The sequence below is a fragment of the Hypomesus transpacificus genome, chromosome 11 (genome assembly GCF_021917145.1).
Source record: "Hypomesus transpacificus isolate Combined female chromosome 11, fHypTra1, whole genome shotgun sequence".
Taxonomy (NCBI): Eukaryota; Metazoa; Chordata; class Actinopteri; order Osmeriformes; family Osmeridae; genus Hypomesus; species Hypomesus transpacificus.
The window spans coordinates 17087936-17105011 of NC_061070.1; the positions used below are offsets into that span (position 1 = coordinate 17087936).

General features: G+C 49.3%; 1 protein-coding gene across 4 annotated transcripts; it reads left to right on the plus strand.

The window, feature by feature from the left end:
- Window positions 1-710: 710 nt before the first annotated feature.
- On the plus strand, window positions 711-14659 carry plekha1a (pleckstrin homology domain containing, family A (phosphoinositide binding specific) member 1a). 4 transcript variants are annotated; one of them, XM_047029539.1, is made up of 13 exons: window positions 711-815; window positions 3376-3579; window positions 4053-4109; window positions 4349-4394; window positions 7821-7918; window positions 8067-8201; window positions 8453-8593; window positions 8743-8811; window positions 10032-10096; window positions 10255-10408; window positions 10786-10859; window positions 12053-12127; window positions 12913-13234. In XM_047029539.1, the coding sequence occupies exons 2-13, from the start codon at window positions 3439-3441 to the stop codon at window positions 13139-13141; spliced, it is 1284 nt and encodes a 427-aa protein (XP_046885495.1). In that variant the 5' UTR covers window positions 711-815; window positions 3376-3438; the 3' UTR covers window positions 13142-13234. The 4 variants fall into 4 exon arrangements, with proteins under 4 accessions (XP_046885495.1, XP_046885494.1, XP_046885491.1 ...); XM_047029538.1 differs by lacking the exon at window positions 12053-12127; XM_047029535.1 differs by lacking the exons at window positions 10786-10859; window positions 12053-12127 and having other exon boundaries at window positions 12913-14659.
- The last annotated feature ends 2417 nt before the right edge of the window (window positions 14660-17076 follow it).

A 17076-nucleotide genomic window follows, 5' to 3' on the forward strand; every position in this document is an offset into this window, starting at 1 on the left:
ACCTTTTCGCGGCCACTTACTACATTGCTTAAATATTTTTGCGGCCCCCCCAAACCAAACTTCAACAGAGTACCCGCCTACTTGGAAGTCAACGCTTTTCAATGAGGCGAGGCCAGATTCTCTGTACAAATGAAATGTACGAGAGTCTGGTTAGGACAAGGCTACTGTGGCCCCCCTGAACTGACTGAATTAATTTCTTCTTCTTGTAGTCATCATGAACTGAGGAAGGGACATTGCAGCCTTTTTTGCCCCAGTAAATAAAAAGGTTAGAGAAACATATCAAGGTATTGAGAGAGCTGAGGAGCTGGAAGAGGGAGAGCCAGAGCCGTTTGTATGATTTTAATGTAAAGCAAAATTTTAGTTTAATGTAATGTTTAAATATAATTTGTTTCCGTTTTTAAATGTGCCTCTCTGATTAAACACTGGTCCCCCTTGGCCCCCCAGTAAAATTAGTCTAGAACCGCCACTGGTCCTTGAATTTAGGTATGCCTCTTTTCTCATTCCGAAACCAGTTCTAGAAGTTGTTTTTCGTCCTGGAAGACCTTAATTTGCATACAGTATAAAGTTAGTTTAGCTAACCATTAAAATTTAAATCAAGGCGCCTGCCTTTGACGGCCAAGTTTAGAATGGATCGATATCTCGACTAAAAATTGTGTACAACTGAATTATACCACTAGATGGGGCAAAAAGCATTACTGCGCTGTAAAGAACAGCAGCCCGTGCAGCAGTGATGGTCTGTTCCGAGTCAGCGTCACACTTGACTGTTCTCTCGAACAAGCTCACCACATTTACCGGCAGAAGTCTAGTGTGAGTGGGTAAGTAGCTGCCTGTGTTGATGCTAATTCAGTGTAAATTGTAATACTGTTTTACCAGCTAGCTTGTCGTGTTGGTTTAATTAAGTGACGTACGCAATAGCTAGCCCTGCAACACGAATTGTTTTGGATTTAACTCTTTCAAGTGATGCTATCTAGCTAACTAGCTACTGTATGTTATTTTTCTTCAACAAGGCCGGTTAGGTTCGGATAAAGTGTTGACCACACTCACAGTTAACGAGTTAGAGATGGATAGAATTCAAAATATAAACGAAGGCTAAACTCTGTCTCCTGTCGGATAGCTTAGCTATTAGCCCGAATGTATATGCATCTGTGCTCAGGTAGGACAAGTCAGTCACCTTTCTTGAATGAATGCTATCGGAGTCACCGCCGGGTGGCCCGGGATAATTTCACGGAATACTTTTCTGCTCTACTCGATTGCTTGATTTGTTCATTATTCTACTCTAACTATTTAGACAGTGTAGCCTCTTTCATCCTGTTTTTTACACAGCCAAGATGAACTAGTCTGGCCATACCATCCATGTCCATATACAACGCTAACTAGCTGCCAGAACTTCATTACTGTAATTATTGCTAGTTTGCTCATTTTTAATCGAGAGGTTATCCATTTTCTAATGGTCTGACGTGCATTGGTTTGTGTAGGAGGACGTGGTCCTTTTTTCAAAACGTGTTAGGAGAAGTTCCTCTAACAGACCCTTCATTGTCACCAAATACTCATTTGAATCTAGGACGTATTTAAATAAAGCCACACTAGGAAGACGCTAACTGATTCCCTAGTCATATTCAAATGCAATTCAACTAGAAAAAAATTCTAGCCAACCTGCTTCGATCGTTATGGTGTTGCTTGATTGCAACAAAAGTTAGCCTGAGGTTTTAATGGGTGAGTGTTGAGGTGGGGGTCTATTAAGTGTCCATCTTTTCAGCAGAAGCATGACCAAACTTGTGAGATGCAGAATATTTGTCAGTATCTCCTAATCTACACAACGTTTATCTTGAAAACATGCCAGCTAAACATCAGTTATCCCCTAATTCGCACACAGTCGCTAATTGCAGTCCTTGTTGACTGCAGGACATGAATGTAATGTGAAACACAGTGTTGAGTGGTCATGAAAGACAAGGGACGTGGCAAGGAAAGACGATTAGAGATATTTCGACAAAGAATCCTATCAGATAAACAGAGGCAGCTAAGCTGTATTTACGCTGTTGTGATAGAAGACACATTGTCTCTCTATTGTCAAGGAGTCGGTTGGCAACCAGCAAGATGTAAGACATCACGAGGATAGCGCCGGACCCTGGCAACATGAGTAGCTGTTCTGGCTTTCTGGTCAAAGAGCAGACATACTTCTCATGCATTCTCATCTCACATCTAATGCATTTTAGTTATGTTTTCTATCTAGGGAAGCATCAGTCAGACCAGTCCATCTGTCACCATACCCCACCCCACCTCACAGAACCTCTCTACTAGACACCGCACCACCATGTGTCAGCTGTCATTCATTTTCTACCATTCTGAAGTCTCACTCGTCTAGTTGTTTACCCCTCTCCCCACTCTCCCACTCTTTCTTTGCCTTGGGGCTGTTTTATGGACGACCATTTGGTTGGTAGGAGAGGAGACAAAGGCCTCTCTCACCCGAGTCGCTATGGAGACCCACATGTCTGAGTGATCCAGGACTCGGCCGTAGGCAGTGGTCAGCTATAGCATCTCCTCCCACTCGGTCTGCCTTGACACTGTCTTAATAGAGAGTGAGAGAGTGTGTGTGTGTGTGTCTATGAACGTGAGAGTGTGTGTGTGAATGTGTGTGTGAATGTGAGAGTGTGTGGGGTCACGGGGCGTCTCTGCCTGTCATAGGGGGTGTGTCCAGACAATGTGTGGGTTAGCCTTGACGTCACCCCTAGATTCAGCATACAACAAGCAGAGCTTGTGTCTAAACTGCTCCTTGTCTGCTCACATATGGCTCATTGTCATCCATGCTTAAGGACGGAGGAGAGAGAGAGAGGGGGGGTTAGGGTGTGAGGTGAGGCCTGTGCTCTTAATCATTCACTATCTCCGAAACCACCCTTACTGAACAGGAAGGCCGGAGGCGTTGAGTTCAGCTGGCTGGCTGAGGTGAAGTTAAAGATTAGCCAGTGACCCCACCCAGGCCCAGCTCCGGAGGGTGTGTGGTACTGTACACTGCTGGCTGGTGACCTGAAGGTGAAGGGTGTTCCTCAACCATGAATGTGTCACTTGAGTTATTTTCAGTTAACTGTGTAGGAGGGAGAGGAGGAGGAGGGGGAAAAAGAGAGAGAGAGAGAGAGGGGGTGGGGGGGGGGGGGCAAAGAGCATGAGCCTGGCAGACGAGGCCAAGGGTGTGGTGGGGGTAGGGGCAAAATGAAACAAAGGATTGAGTGAAGGAGAATAAGCCTAAAGACATTGAGTGGCAACTCCTGCTTACTCCTCTCACTCTCCCCCCCTCCTCTCTCCCCACCTCCTCTCTCCCCACCTCCTCTCCCCCCTCTCTCACCCCCTCCCTCCTCTCCCCCCTCTCTCCCCCCCTCCAAGCTCCCGGCCTCCTCCCTGCGTTTGCTTCCGGACCCCCAGCCCAGGGAATGTTCCGACGGGGACATGCCTTACGTGGATAGGCAGAACCGAATCTGTGGCTTCCTAGATATCGAGGAGAATGAGAGCAGCGGGAAATTCCTCCGTCGCTACTTCATCCTGGACACACAGCTGGGCAGCCTGGTCTGGTACATGGACAACCCACAGGTAACTATCACCCTTCACCTTCTACACTGCCCTGCTTTTCTAATAGGAATAATACTGTGTTCATTTGGCAGACACTTGTTTGGTTTGTTTGGATAGTCCCACTCCCCTTAGCGAATCAAACGTGTGTTCACACGAACGGGTTTTCACTCATAAACCAAACAGTCGACCAATCACCGACAAGCAAGGAAATCCCTCAGGAGGGCAGGTTTGACAGGTCATTAGAAACATTCAAAACCTCTCATATGCTTGTTTTATTTGGGAAGCATCTCTACTAACTAAATAGCTCCTGTTATTCCCTTGAATAATGATTTTTCCCGTATCTCACTCTGTCTCTCTCTTCGTCTCCTTTCTTTCCTCCACCCCCCCCTGCCCTCCACCCCCTGCCCTCCACCTTCCCTGCCCTCCACCTTCCCTGCCCTCCACCACCCCCTGCCCTCCACCCCCCCTGCACTCCACCCCCCTGCCCCCTTTAGAATCTGCCCGTGGGTGCAGACTGTGTCGCCTCCCTCAAGCTCACCTACATCTCCAAGGTAGGAGTGGCTACTCTCAGCATCATGTCCTAATTTAACCCCAATTATACCCCATATAGCGTTGTTATTCATTCATTTTTACTGTGTGCGTTTCGCATCCTTTCAAATGTTACCCTGTATTGTTTTGTAAAACTACTACGCTTAAGTGCCTTTGCAAATTGCCGCTCAGGGACAAATAAAGTGCATTGAATTGAATAAGCTTCCGTTTGACTGCTTCTCACAGTCCTTCTGTCTTTCAGGTGAGCGATGCTACTAAGCAGAGACCAAAGGCTGAGTTTTGCTTTGGTGAGTCTGACCGTGGAGGAACCACAACCTCTCCTGGGATTCCTCTCTTTAACCTCCTCTGGTTAAAGGATTGATCCTTTTCTGACCTTGTCTGTGTTTCCACACAGCCTGTGCAGCCGAGCCAGCCTCCATGTGCAGCTCAGCCAGCTCTCGTCCTCAGCTGGAAAGCCAGCGCTCGATCCTCAGGCACTCTTTTCTAAAAAAAGACAGTTAATATAACTGAACTCCTCACAGCATCATGGCCCTGGACCACTGTACATTTACATTTAGTCATTTAGCAGACACTCTTATCCAGAGCGACTTACAGTAAGGATAGGGACTCCCCCTGAGGCAAGTTGGGTGAAGTGCTTTGCCCACGGACATGACGTAGTTTTGCATGGCCGAGAATCAAACCGGCAACCTTCTGATTAATATCCCGATTCCCTAACCGCTCAGCCGGCTATGACGGCTCATTTAACAGTTTCTCAAATGTAGCAGTTATTTTTTGTAATGTCTGAGCTGATGACAGATCCAGAGCCAAAATCAGAATGGCCATGGAGTAAGGCTCAGTTTGGCCCTGGAGTAAGGCTCAGTTTGGCCCTGGAGTAAGGCTCAGTTTGGCCCTGGAGTAAGGCTCAGTTTGGCCCTGGAGTAAGGCTCTGTTTGGCCCTGGAGTAAGGCTCAGTTTGGCCCTGGAGTCAGGCTCAGCCTGGCCCTGGAGTAAGGCTCAGTTTGGCCCTGGAGTAAGGCTCAGTTTGGCCCTGGAGTAAGGCTCAGTTTGGCCCTGGAGTAAGGCTCAGTTTGGCCCTGGAGTAAGGCTCAGTTTGGCCCTGGAGTAAGGCTCAGTTTGGGCCTGGAGTAAGGCTCAGTTTGGCCCTGGAGTAAGGCTCAGCCTGGCCCTGGAGTAAGGCTCAGTTTGGCCCTGGAGTAAGGCTCAGTTTGGCCCTGGAGTAAGGCTCAGTTTGGCCCTGGAGTAAGGCTCAGCTTGGCTCTGGAGTAACTTGGCTCAGTTTGGCTCTGGAGTAAGGCTCAGTTTGGCCCTGGAGTCAGGCTCAGCCTGGCCCTGGAGTAAGGCTCAGTTTGGCCCTGGAGTAAGGCTCAGTTTGGCCCTGGAGTAAGGCTCAGTTTGGCCCTGGAGTAAGGCTCAGTTTGGCCCTGGAGTAAGGCTCAGTTTGGCCCTGGAGTAAGGCTCAGTTTGGGCCTGGAGTAAGGCTCAGTTTGGCCCTGGAGTAAGGCTCAGCCTGGCCCTGGAGTAAGGCTCAGTTTGGCCCTGGAGTAAGGCTCAGTTTGGCCCTGGAGTAAGGCTCAGTTTGGCCCTGGAGTAAGGCTCAGCTTGGCTCTGGAGTAACTTGGCTCAGTTTGGCTCTGGAGTAAGGCTCAGTTTGGCCCTGGAGTAAGGCTCTGTTTGGCCCTGGAGTAAGGCTCAGTTTGGCCCTGGAGTAAGGCTCAGTTTGGCCCTGGAGTAAGGCTCAGTTTGGCCCTGGAGTAACTTGGCTCAGTTTGGCCCTGGAGTAACTTGGCTCAGTTTGGCCCTGGAGTAACTTGGCTCAGTTTGGCCCTGGAGTAACTTGGCTCAGTTTGGCCCTGGAGTAACTTGGCTCAGTTTGGCCCTGGAGTAAGGCTCAGTTTGGGCCTGGAGTAAGGCTCAGTTGGGCGTGAACGTGTGGGTAGGTTTGGACTGGAAAATTGCGTTTTTTTTTTTAAATTTAAACCGGTTGAGGAACTCCTGGGTTAAGGCCTAAATCATGGTTTGCGTTTCACGGTTGGTTAATTTTCTTACTTCTGGCCAGCATGTTCATGCTCGCTATAGCTTTAATGCGTTCTTAATAGCTCTTTCCAGGAAAGGCTGTTTTGGAAAAGCCGTCATATAGGCAAATACTTCAAGATGGACTTACAGTAAAAGTGGGGTCAGAGCAACAGGCTGATTCATTGTTGTGTGTGTGTGTGTGTGTGTGTGTGTGTGTGTGTGTGTGTGTGTGTGTGTGTGTGTGTGTGTGTGTGTCTCTCAGACCAACACCACATTTTAAGGCGTGTGTGTTTGATCCCAGCAATGAGTCAGATAATGGATCTTATTCCAGTTACCCCGGAAACCCCCCCTCCACCCCACCCCCCCTTCATACCAGGTTTCCTAGCAACCTCCGTAGTTCCCTGGTCTCTGCCCCCTGATTGGCCTGACGTTCTCGAGCCTCTGCTCTGAGTCCCACATGAGGATGTGAGGAATCTTCCTTCCTCTGACGGTTGGTTCCTTGGTTTCTAGAACTCTCTCGTCTGAGAGGGTGCTAGTACTTTGGAACATCTCTTTTCTTCATCTCTTACCGGTTGACTCCAAAGATAATTTTACTGACAGACAGTGTTCCTCTCCTTAGTAACTTCCCCCTCTCCCTTCTCCCTCTCTCTTCTCCCTCTCTATGTTGGAAATGTGCTACTCAAATTTACGCCAACTGCAAGCAGAGAGAAGGTACAGGGAGAGGATAGAGGGAGCGGGTGTCTCATGGATTTTCCTGAACTGAGACAGGATGTGACCACAAACTCTCTTCCTCTCACGCACACACACACACGTGCACACACCCACACACACACCCACGCACACAGTGTGGAAGAATGATGTCCTTTGTGACTCCGTCCTAAGAAGTGTTTCTCTGCCCTGCCACCCCTCTGCCCTGCCACCGCCCTGCCCTGCCACCCCCCTGCCCTGCCCTACCACCCCCCTGCCCTGCCCTACCACCCCTCTGCCCTGCCCTACCACCCCTCTGCCCTGCCCCCCCTCTGCCCTGCCCTACCACCCCTCCTGCCCTACCACCCCTCCTGCCCCACCACCCCTCTGCTCTGCCCTGCCACCCCTCTGCCCTGCCCTGCCCTACCACCCCTCCTCCCCTACCACCCCTCTGCTCTGCCCTGCCACCCCTCTGGCCTGCCACCCCTCTGCCCTGCCCTGCCACCCCCCTGCCCTGCCCTACCACCCCCCTGCCCTGCCCTACCACCCCTCTGCCCTGCCACCCCTCTGCCCTGCCCTACCACCCCTCTGCCCTGCCCTACCACCCCTCTGCCCTGCCCTACCACCCCTCTGCCCTGCCCTGCCACCCCTCTGCTTTTTAGAATGTTCTAGAAGTTTGGAAGAAAGGACAGGGACATGCATGCAGAGGGAGAGAGAGAGAGAAAGGGAGAGGGTGAGGGAGAAATAGAGAGGCACTCTGTGTCAGAATCAGTGATTGAGAGCTAATGAGTGTTTGACCTAAAAGTGTTCCGTGTGGGAGTGAGATCAGGGAGTGATTTGAGCTCATTAGCGAGAGGCTTTTTCCACTTCCAGGAGCACCCAGTGTTCAATGTCCTGTTAACGACAGCATCACATCCCATCTAGTACAAGCCTGATGTGCTGCCAGCCCAGCTCTGGGAGATGAGTCATTTACACTTGGTCAGGCTTTGAACTTGTTGATGTGTGTGTTTCAGTCATCAACGCTGGGATGAGGAAGATCTTCCTGCAGGCGAACGACCAGCAGGACCTGGTGGACTGGGTCAACGCTCTCAACAAGGCCACCAAAATAACTGTGAGACACACACACACACACACTCTCTATTCCATCCATGTGTTGTCACCCATGTGTGTGGAGGGTGTGTGGAGGGTGTGTGGAGGGTGTGTGGAGGGTGTGTGGAGGGTGTGTGGAGGTTAGTGACTCGGCGTTCCTCCCTGGGCAGGTCCCCAGGCCGTGTGAAGGCCAGCAGGACGTGCAGAGTCAGGGAGCCCTGCAGGAGCTGGCCCAGGGGCCCAGGAAGCAGGTGTCCTACAGGACGGAGATCATCGGAGGGGTCCCCATCATCACCCAGACGCAGGTACCTGTAGTCCCCACGCAGCTCTGTGTTCTCTGGGCCACGTGCTGCCGTGTTGACCTGGGGGTTACACAGTGAGACACAAGTATGGACTCTCATAATGGCCCAACCTCCGTCAACACCCCCACCTCACCCCTTCCACCTCCCTCTGTTCCTCCTTCCCCCAATTCATCTCCACCCCCTGCCTGTCTCCCTCTTCCCCCCTCCCCTGGGTCTCCCATCCTCCGCCTCCCTCCCCCCCTCCCCCTCTCCAGCAGGAAGGTGGAGAGGGCCAGGATGGGCCAGACAGGGAGGGTCTGCGACGGTCTCACAGCCAGCTTCCGTACTTCCTGGGCAGGCCGGCTCTGGACCACACGGTCATCAAGTCTGGCTACTGCGTCAAGCAGGGCGCCGTGGTGAGTGAAAGCCAGCGCTCGGATGGAGCTGCGGGGTTTCCAGGGGTGCTGGGAGAGGGCTGGATACCCTGTAGGTCCGGGGGAAGGTCCTCCAGGAGTGTGCCCTGAGACAGTTTCTCTTGTTTTTGACACGTCTTATCTTTCCCCAGATGAAGAATTGGAAGCGGAGGTATTTCTTACTGGAGGAGAACTCGATGAGTTACTTCAAATCAGATCTGGTAAACTGCCAATCTCATCAACACTGTTAATTTTTACATTTACATTTAGTCATTTAGCAGACGCTCTTATCCAGTGGTGGAATCAACTCCCCACCTCCATCAGAGACACGGACTGTCTCTCCACCTTCAAGAGAAGGCTCAAGACACACTTGTTCCGGGAGTACAATGGTACTTAGGAATGGTTTGCTGAACCCAACGCTAGTTTCCTCAAGGTTCACAATGACTCTTGCTTAGACTGTTGCTCTTGTTGGTTAGTGGTAGCTGATTTAAACTGTTGTATTCTTTTTTAGTTAATCCTATTTTTATTGCTTTCCTACAGGTACACCTGCACTTAGAGATTAATGTTGTGTAATTTTTAACTTGTTTAACTACATGCTCTTATGGTTTCTTCCCTTTAGCACTATTTTTTGGTTGTTCACAATATGTACTTCTTGTTTTTGACTACCCGCAATGCTGTGGGGCTATCTTGTTGTTATTATCAGTGACCTATGCACTTTGTGAAGCTCTCTCTTGGAAGTCGCTTTGGATAAAAGCGTCTGCTAAATGAATAAATGTAAATCCAGAGCGACTTACAGTAAATACAGGGACATTCCCCCCGAGGCAAGTAGGGTGAAGTGCCTTGCCCAAGGACACAATATCATTTGGCGCAGCCGGGAATCGAACTGGCGACCTTCAGATTACTAGCCTGATTCCCTAACCGCTCAGCCACCTGACTCCCTGTTAATGCAGTATTGTCTGTTGAAAGTGACAGATTTCTATATGGTTGTACTTCCACTCATTTCTCTCTCTGCATGCCACACACACGGTTGTAACACGTTTCACGCTAAGTCTGGAATTCTGCACATGACCAAACATGCCTCTTTACCCCTTCCCAACCTCCGCCCTCCCACGCACACACACGTCAGCACCCGTATGGGCCCGTATTGTAGACCTAGTGAGACAGCAACAGTGCCCAAGGACATGGCCTGTCTGTCCTGACACTGTCAACGCCAGGCTTAGAAGACAACAATGTTACTATCACAGTGTCCCTGAACAACAAGGCCTACTGCACCATACCACAAGCTTTCTCTTTAGTTTAACATTTATTATTATTCGTTGGTTTAGCATTTATTATGAGAAGTTTAGGTGTAGAGAATAGAAATAATAGAATATCATCTCTCTCTCTCTCTCTGCTTCTGTCTATGCCTCTCTCTCTGCCTCTGTCTCTCTTTTCTCTCCAGGAAAAGGACCCTCTGAGAGTGATCCCATTGAAAGAGGTTAACAAAGTCCAGGAGTGCAAACAAAGGTGCAACCACAAACACCTCCTCTCTGTGGAACAAAAAGCCCTCCTCACAGCTGCCCCGTCTAGTGCTGGGTGAGCCTGGTACTCCCTGACTGACTGGAACCTGGCTCTTGCCCCTCCCCCCTCTTCCCCCCCACCCTCCTCCCTCTGTCCCTCCCCAGTGACATCATGATGAGGGACAACCTGTTTGAGGTGGTCACCCCGTCCAGGACCTTCTTCCTCCAGGCCGACAGCCCGGAGGAGATGCACAGCTGGATCAAGGCCGTGTCTGGAGCCATCGTGGCCCAGCGGGGCCCCGGGAGGTCTGCAGCCTCAGTATGTACCTGAGGGAGGGAGGGAGGGAGGGCCAGGGGGGCATGCTGTCTTCTCCTCTGTCTCCTGTCCTCAGTGTGTCCAGCTGCAGGGGATGCCTTCAGGATCAGGGGATGTCTGGAAGGGCTCACGCCAGCAGCCATCCAACCCCCTGCTATCCACACACAAGCACCAATCGAATCTTTTAAAAAGCAGTAATGCTCTCCACGAGTATTACTCCGTCCCCCCCTGCCCTTGTAGAGATCAGAGCCGGACTGCCCCGTGGCTCAGTCCAGCCTGAGGCCCCAGGCAACACACCCCAGGCCTGAGGCCTGACACCCCCCCCCCCCCCCCCCCCCCCCCCGTGTGCTCTAATCCAGCTTTGCACTGTGTTGTTGCAGATGCGGCAAGCCCGCCGGCTGTCGAACCCCTGTATACAGAGGTACACGTCCCGCATCGGGGAGTGCAGCAGCACGTACGTCAGCTTTTCTACCCCCCTCCCCTCCAAACCTCCTCTCCCTCCAAACCTCCCCTCCTCCCTCCTCTCCCTCCAAACCTCCTCTCCCTCCAAACCTCCCCTCCTCCCTCCTCTCCCTCCAAACCTCCTCTCCCTCCAAACCTCCCCTCCTCCCTCCTCTCCCTCCAAACCTCCTCTCCCTCCAAACCTCCTCTCCCTCCAAACCTCCCCTCCTCCCTCCTCTCCCTCCAAACCTCCCCTCCACCCTCCTCTCCCTCCAAACCTCCCCTCCTCCCTCCTCTCCCTCCAAACCTCCCCTCCTCTCCCTCCAAACCTCCCCTCCTCCCTCCTCGCCCTCCAAACCTCCCCTCCTCTCCCTCCAAACCTCCCCTCCACCCTCCTCTCCCTCCAAACCTCCCCTCCCTCCTTACCGTCCGCTCTCCTCATCCCCCTGGCAGGCACACGCTGCCCTCCTCGTCCAGTCTTGCTGGACTTACTTGCTGTAGTATCCTCAAGGAAGGTGGTCGCTCCACCTTCTGAAAATATGTCCCCATTTGGACACCTAACCCACCCCAAACTACTGCCCCCCCCCCCCCTGCTGGGATTGCTCGATAACAAACCAAAGCCTTCTCTCTCTGCTGCCTCGCTGATCTCTCTGCTGCCTCGCTGATCTCCCTGCTAGTCACCCCCCCTCTCTCTCCACCCTCTCCTGGCCGTAGCTGTTGGCTGCGCGTCTTGAGTTTTGGGTTTAGGATGTTGTGAGCTTGGACACAGTTTCAGCACAGCGGCTTGGCTGTGCTGCACCTCCCCCCCTCCCTCGCACCCCCAGGGCTTGGTTTGGGGTTTTCGAGCATCTCTTACCCACCCTTCTAATTGAAGATAAACATTTCTCTGCGACGTAGTGAAATCTACAGCTTACACACACAGCACTAACTACCTCAACGTAAATTGTGAACTCCAGCATCATAAGCCATTCACTGGCCCATTTCCTGTTTAAAGTCTGTTTTTATATGAACCTTTATTCTCTTACACTGTCTAATCCTCTGCTTGTCCTTCTGTCTGTCCTTCTGTCTGTCCGTCTGTCTGTCCGTCTGTCTGTCTGTCCGTCTGTCTGTCCTGTCTGTCCTTTTGTCTGTCTGTCCTGTCTGTCCTTTTGTCTGTCTGTCCTGTCTGTCCTTTTGTCTGTCTGTCTTCTATATGTGTCTCAGCAGTCTCCTGCAGCTGTGTACGTGTCTTAGATGTGTAACATCCTGCCTGTCTCTAGTCCTGCCTCCTGTCCGCTGCCTGTATGTCAACACACACACACACATTTATATTTGTGTCTCTGTGTGGTAGTCTGTTTCATTCATGTCTATGTGACTGCTCACTAACATTGTCTATCTTTCTGTTCTGTATTTCTGTTCATCCCCCTCCTTGTCTTTCAGAGAGTGAAGTCTGATAGTGAACTACTAGCATTGAAACACTGAAATCTTCCATCTACTGCTCCCAACTCTCTTATAATACTCCTACCTAGCACCACTCTACCCATCCTACCACCCATCACTACTATACTCTTCAAGCTTTACTTCCATTACTTACTTCTATTCTACTCTACCAGCTACATATATATACTTCTACTGATCACTACTCTACCAACTCCATGTATACCTTTGCTCTACAAGCTATTAATTCTTCTACTACATACTACTCTACTGTATCAGCCAGCATTCATCCAGGATGCTGTCAGAACATCTACCAACACTCCTGCTACTACCACTACTGGTACTGCTGCAACTGTCCACATTACTACATTACCACTGCGACTACTTGTACTGCTAGTATTCCTGCTCCTGGTACTTGTGCTGCTCCAGATAGGACAGCTACTGATCCAGATGCTGCTTCATCAGGTCCTTTACAACATCAACCACTGACTGACTGCAGATACATCTCTTTGGCTTTTCCTGTAATCCTCTCAATTTTGTTTTTTTTATCTGACCTGTCTGCCCTAATGTCTCTCTCTCTCTCTCCCCTGTCTCCATGTCTCTCTCCCTCCATCTCTATGACTTCTCTCCCTCTCTATCTCTCTCTCCAGGAAACATGCGGTCGTTCCTCTCCCTCCACAGTCTACCGGAGCCCAGCGGGCCCCCCTCTCCCTCGCTCGCCCGTATCTGCAGTGCCACCCTTCCCAGAGTGCCCTGCTGTCGCGGGTGGCGCCCGCCCGCAGCATGGCGTGGGACAGCGAGCACTTCATGAGCCTCCTGCCGCGGCCCGGCCGAGCCCGGCCCCGCCTCTCCCTCCAGGAGACGCCACTCGCCAAGTGACCGCCGTCGCCACGGCAGCCGAGCCGGAGTCGCCGTGGCGACGGCGCAGTCACTTTGAGCCCTGCCCTCGCGAACCTCCCCTCGACCTAGACGATGCCGACCTGCCGGTCAGTGAGGTCTGACCTTTGACCTCATCCTCTGGTTACGGGAGGGGACTGTAGTAGACGTTAGCGTTAGCGAACAGGCTAGCTGGTTCTGGTGTACTTTCAGATAGGGATTTTAATGGAACAGAACAGGAAGATGGCTTACGACTGCGTACACCTTGTGCAGTTTAAATGAATACTGGCTGTTCCATGCGACGGGTCACTGTAACGGTGTGTGTGAGAGAGGACTGGCACTGTACAGAAATATGCACCAAAGACGTCGCCCGGTTTACCAGTCCCTCCCACTGCACCCCTTTCAAACCTATTTATTTACTTGTATGGTTGAGACTGTCAAAGTTCCAGGGCTGAAATCAGCTTGTCCGTGTGACATAAAATAAGATTCAGGAAAGAGCTTCATTAGAACCTGTCACACGGTGATTTTCTGCCAAGTCGGTATACATCATGGCAGCTTGTAGACAATATTTCCTCGTCTAATTTGACTAATTCAACCTAGCCTATTGCCACTTATTTCCTGTTCTAACATCACTAATCTATGTGTATTTAACACTTTCTGTATTTGTGGGATATTTGACCAAATGTGTTGGAGCCACTTATGTCCAGTGTAACTGGAAGGGGTAACCAGTGGTCACTCTGAGATGACCAGTGTCTTCTGGTCGTGGTACCAGAAGATGTGCAGCCTTAAGCAAGGTCTTCTTCGTTTGCCAAACTTTTGAGGGTACTTTGATGGATCCCGCCACATGGTTTCCATGGTTACGGTTTCCAGTGACTGACTGTTTAGAGACGTGAGGATGGATTCACTAGTATGAATGGAGCTGGGTGGCTTGAGGAAAGGCCGGAAGGAGATTCTGACCTGCAGTCAGGTTAGGACCGGTTAGGACTGGTAAGGACCGGTTAGGACCGGTCAGGTCAGGGCCGAGGCTTTTTCAAGCAGCTGTAAGCAGGTTGTGAGGATCATGTAGAGATGTTGTTTAGTAACATAAGACCTTGTAAGAATTTGTATTTTTATCTGCATGTTGCCAATTCACTAATAATTGACCCTGGTGCCTCTGTGGAACAGGGACTGAAATGTATGTTTGACAAATCTGGAAATTATGAGGATGTAATCTTTTTGTAAGCTGTTTTGTTTTTTGTTTTTTTTTGCCAAGTTTTTTTGTATATTAATTGTTAAGCTTTTAGATGTTTACTTTCAAAGTCCCCTGTGCCTGTTCCTCCAGATAGGTTGGGTTATTCCTGCAGTAGGCAACTGTTCTTCATGTCTATTGAGAGCCTCGTTGTAGTTCTACTAGGTGAGATCGCCTTTTAAAAAGTGCCTGCATCAATTCTATCCAAATAACAAAGCAATTTTAACCCTTTCATTTGTCTTATGTAATTGTGATTATGTCACTATTTATTAAATGGATGACTTGGAACCAAAGGCCTGTGTAGTCGGTGAATCGAAAGGCCAGAGACGCTTGGTGTTCGTCCCTGGCTTGGGAACCACAATTCACCTTAGGTTAGATTCTCAGGAAGATAATTGACTCGTTAATATCTGACTCCAATTTTAAGACACGTGCACAAGTGCGTTACCTGTAACCTCGAGCGCTAAACAGTTAATGACATGAAACTCTGACGTAGGTAAAAATCGTCTGCTTGATCAGAGCACCGACCCTAAAGTATGCGTGTTCACTAAACAGTCGTTTATCTCTACTATAATATAGATTTAACCATAGTCGACCTAGTAGGATATGTAATCGATCACTCAGAGGCCCCGGTAAATTCCTTCGGAGCGTGGAGATCCACTGTAAGTGACTCAGAAGCCTTAAGTTAAAACCTACTCAAAAGTCTATGTTTATAATCAGTTAGCCGCATCAACCAGACAAGATCTAAGTTTTCACCGCCGTAGCCTGATAGATACGTTTCAAAGAGAACAAGTAACGTCAAAATGCACAATAATAGTTTATTATCTAAATAGTAAGATAATCAATACAATGATAATGAAATATCAAATACAAAACATACCTTCAGAGCAATGGTTAACAAAGGTATGTCACAATGAAGACTAGGCGCCTAACGCACCAGAGCTGTATCGTAAACAAAACTCGAAGTGATTGGTAACACTTCTTCCTATATACACCCAAACCTGACTAAAATGGGGACACCGGTCACATGACTGAAAAGTAGTCTAAACGCATACAAATTCAAATTGGATCATTAATCAAGGCTACAGTAGACCAAGTGGTTCCCTTGCAAGACAGGGGAATATGTTAAACACATGTTGGTCTGCTGTAGGCACAAACTCTGTAAACCCTGTACATGTACATGTTACAGTATTAAAATTATTACAAACATGTAATACATAAAGTAAGATACAAAAGCATATCAAACATGACATTAAAAGCTGTTTAGAACCTTATTTTCAAGAACACAACTTTTAATGATAATTTCAGAGTCTTCCTCTGTCCATCTTCCTCTTCAACTGTTGAGACCACCTCTCCAGAGGTGTGTCATTAAGGTGTGATGGTCATTTTAGCATTAATGCAAATCAACAACTGTCCCAGACAAGTGTCTGGGTGACCAGTGACAAAGGGGCTGCCAAAACAGCCCTACACCTGGTTAATTACTTTTAATTCTGTGGCAACTGTATTAATTTGAATAACGCTAATGCGCATAGGAACATTTTTAAATGATATCATACAGATGACTTGGATTATTGTGTTTTTGTTGTAACTTTATCAGCTTTTTGTTTTTATTTAGAGGTTGTGATACATTAGTAAATGTGGCTGGTGAAGAAGTGAAACTTCTTTCCAACTTCATGGTCAATGGAAGACCACACTGCCCTCTAGTGGCGAGACAGCGTCTTACCCGCAGGGTAGACCACACTTCATCCTGTTTTTGTTTAACACCCAGCCAGTCAGCTGGACCCTCTGAGCTGGGTGGGGTGGTCCTGTGAGGATCCCCTTTTGGGACCATGTACTTAAAGTCTCCAGCTCTTTCATTTGTGAGTTGGGTTTACCTCAGCGCTGTCAGTGACCTGTCCAGGATGAACGATGCTCAGCGGAGCATGGGCGGACGATGATGTCATAGGACGGAGAGACGTCATGGTTACATAAATGGTCAACAAACATACAAACTCAACATGTAGACGGTCTTTGGGGTCTCGTAAGAGAGAGGAGAGGCTGAGAGCACTCCCTGCGCTTGTTTCTGACAGTAGTTCTGCTTTTATTAGCGTGAGGGAGATGAATTTGGTTTTACGCTCATAAAGTGGACCACTTTAGGTGGGCTCTAGAGCAACACATGTTCAGCCTAAATACACACGTTGATCGTGGTCGTTTTAGTAAAGTTTTCATGAGAACGCTGTTTTAGTCGTGTCGGTTGATCAAGTTCGAGGAGAGGGTTCCCTCCAAATATGGATGAGAGAAATGTATAAGGCCATTGTATTGTTCCTTAACTCAACCCACATTTACCTTTTCCATTGAACTGTTTTAATGCCACTTGGTAAGGTAAAAAGAAAAAAAAATCCCCCAAACTGGTTAGATTTACAACGTACGTGAACAAAGTGATCCTTTATTCTTGAATCTGCACCCCGCTGTGTTCATATTCAACACCACAGGGGGCCAAGCCCTCACCCAGGCCTGGCTTGAGAAGTGGTCTGACCATCTCTTTAAAGCTACATACTCATTAGAATACCCCTTGGCCCCTAACCAATCGTGAGAGCGCTTTATGACGCAGATTCATTGGTTCTCTGTTTACAGGATGTTTAACAGCTCACCACAGGCATGTATGCATACAAAGATTTGTTGTTTTGGTAAAAACCCATAACTGGTCATGGCAGTAACTTTGACTTTTCACTGT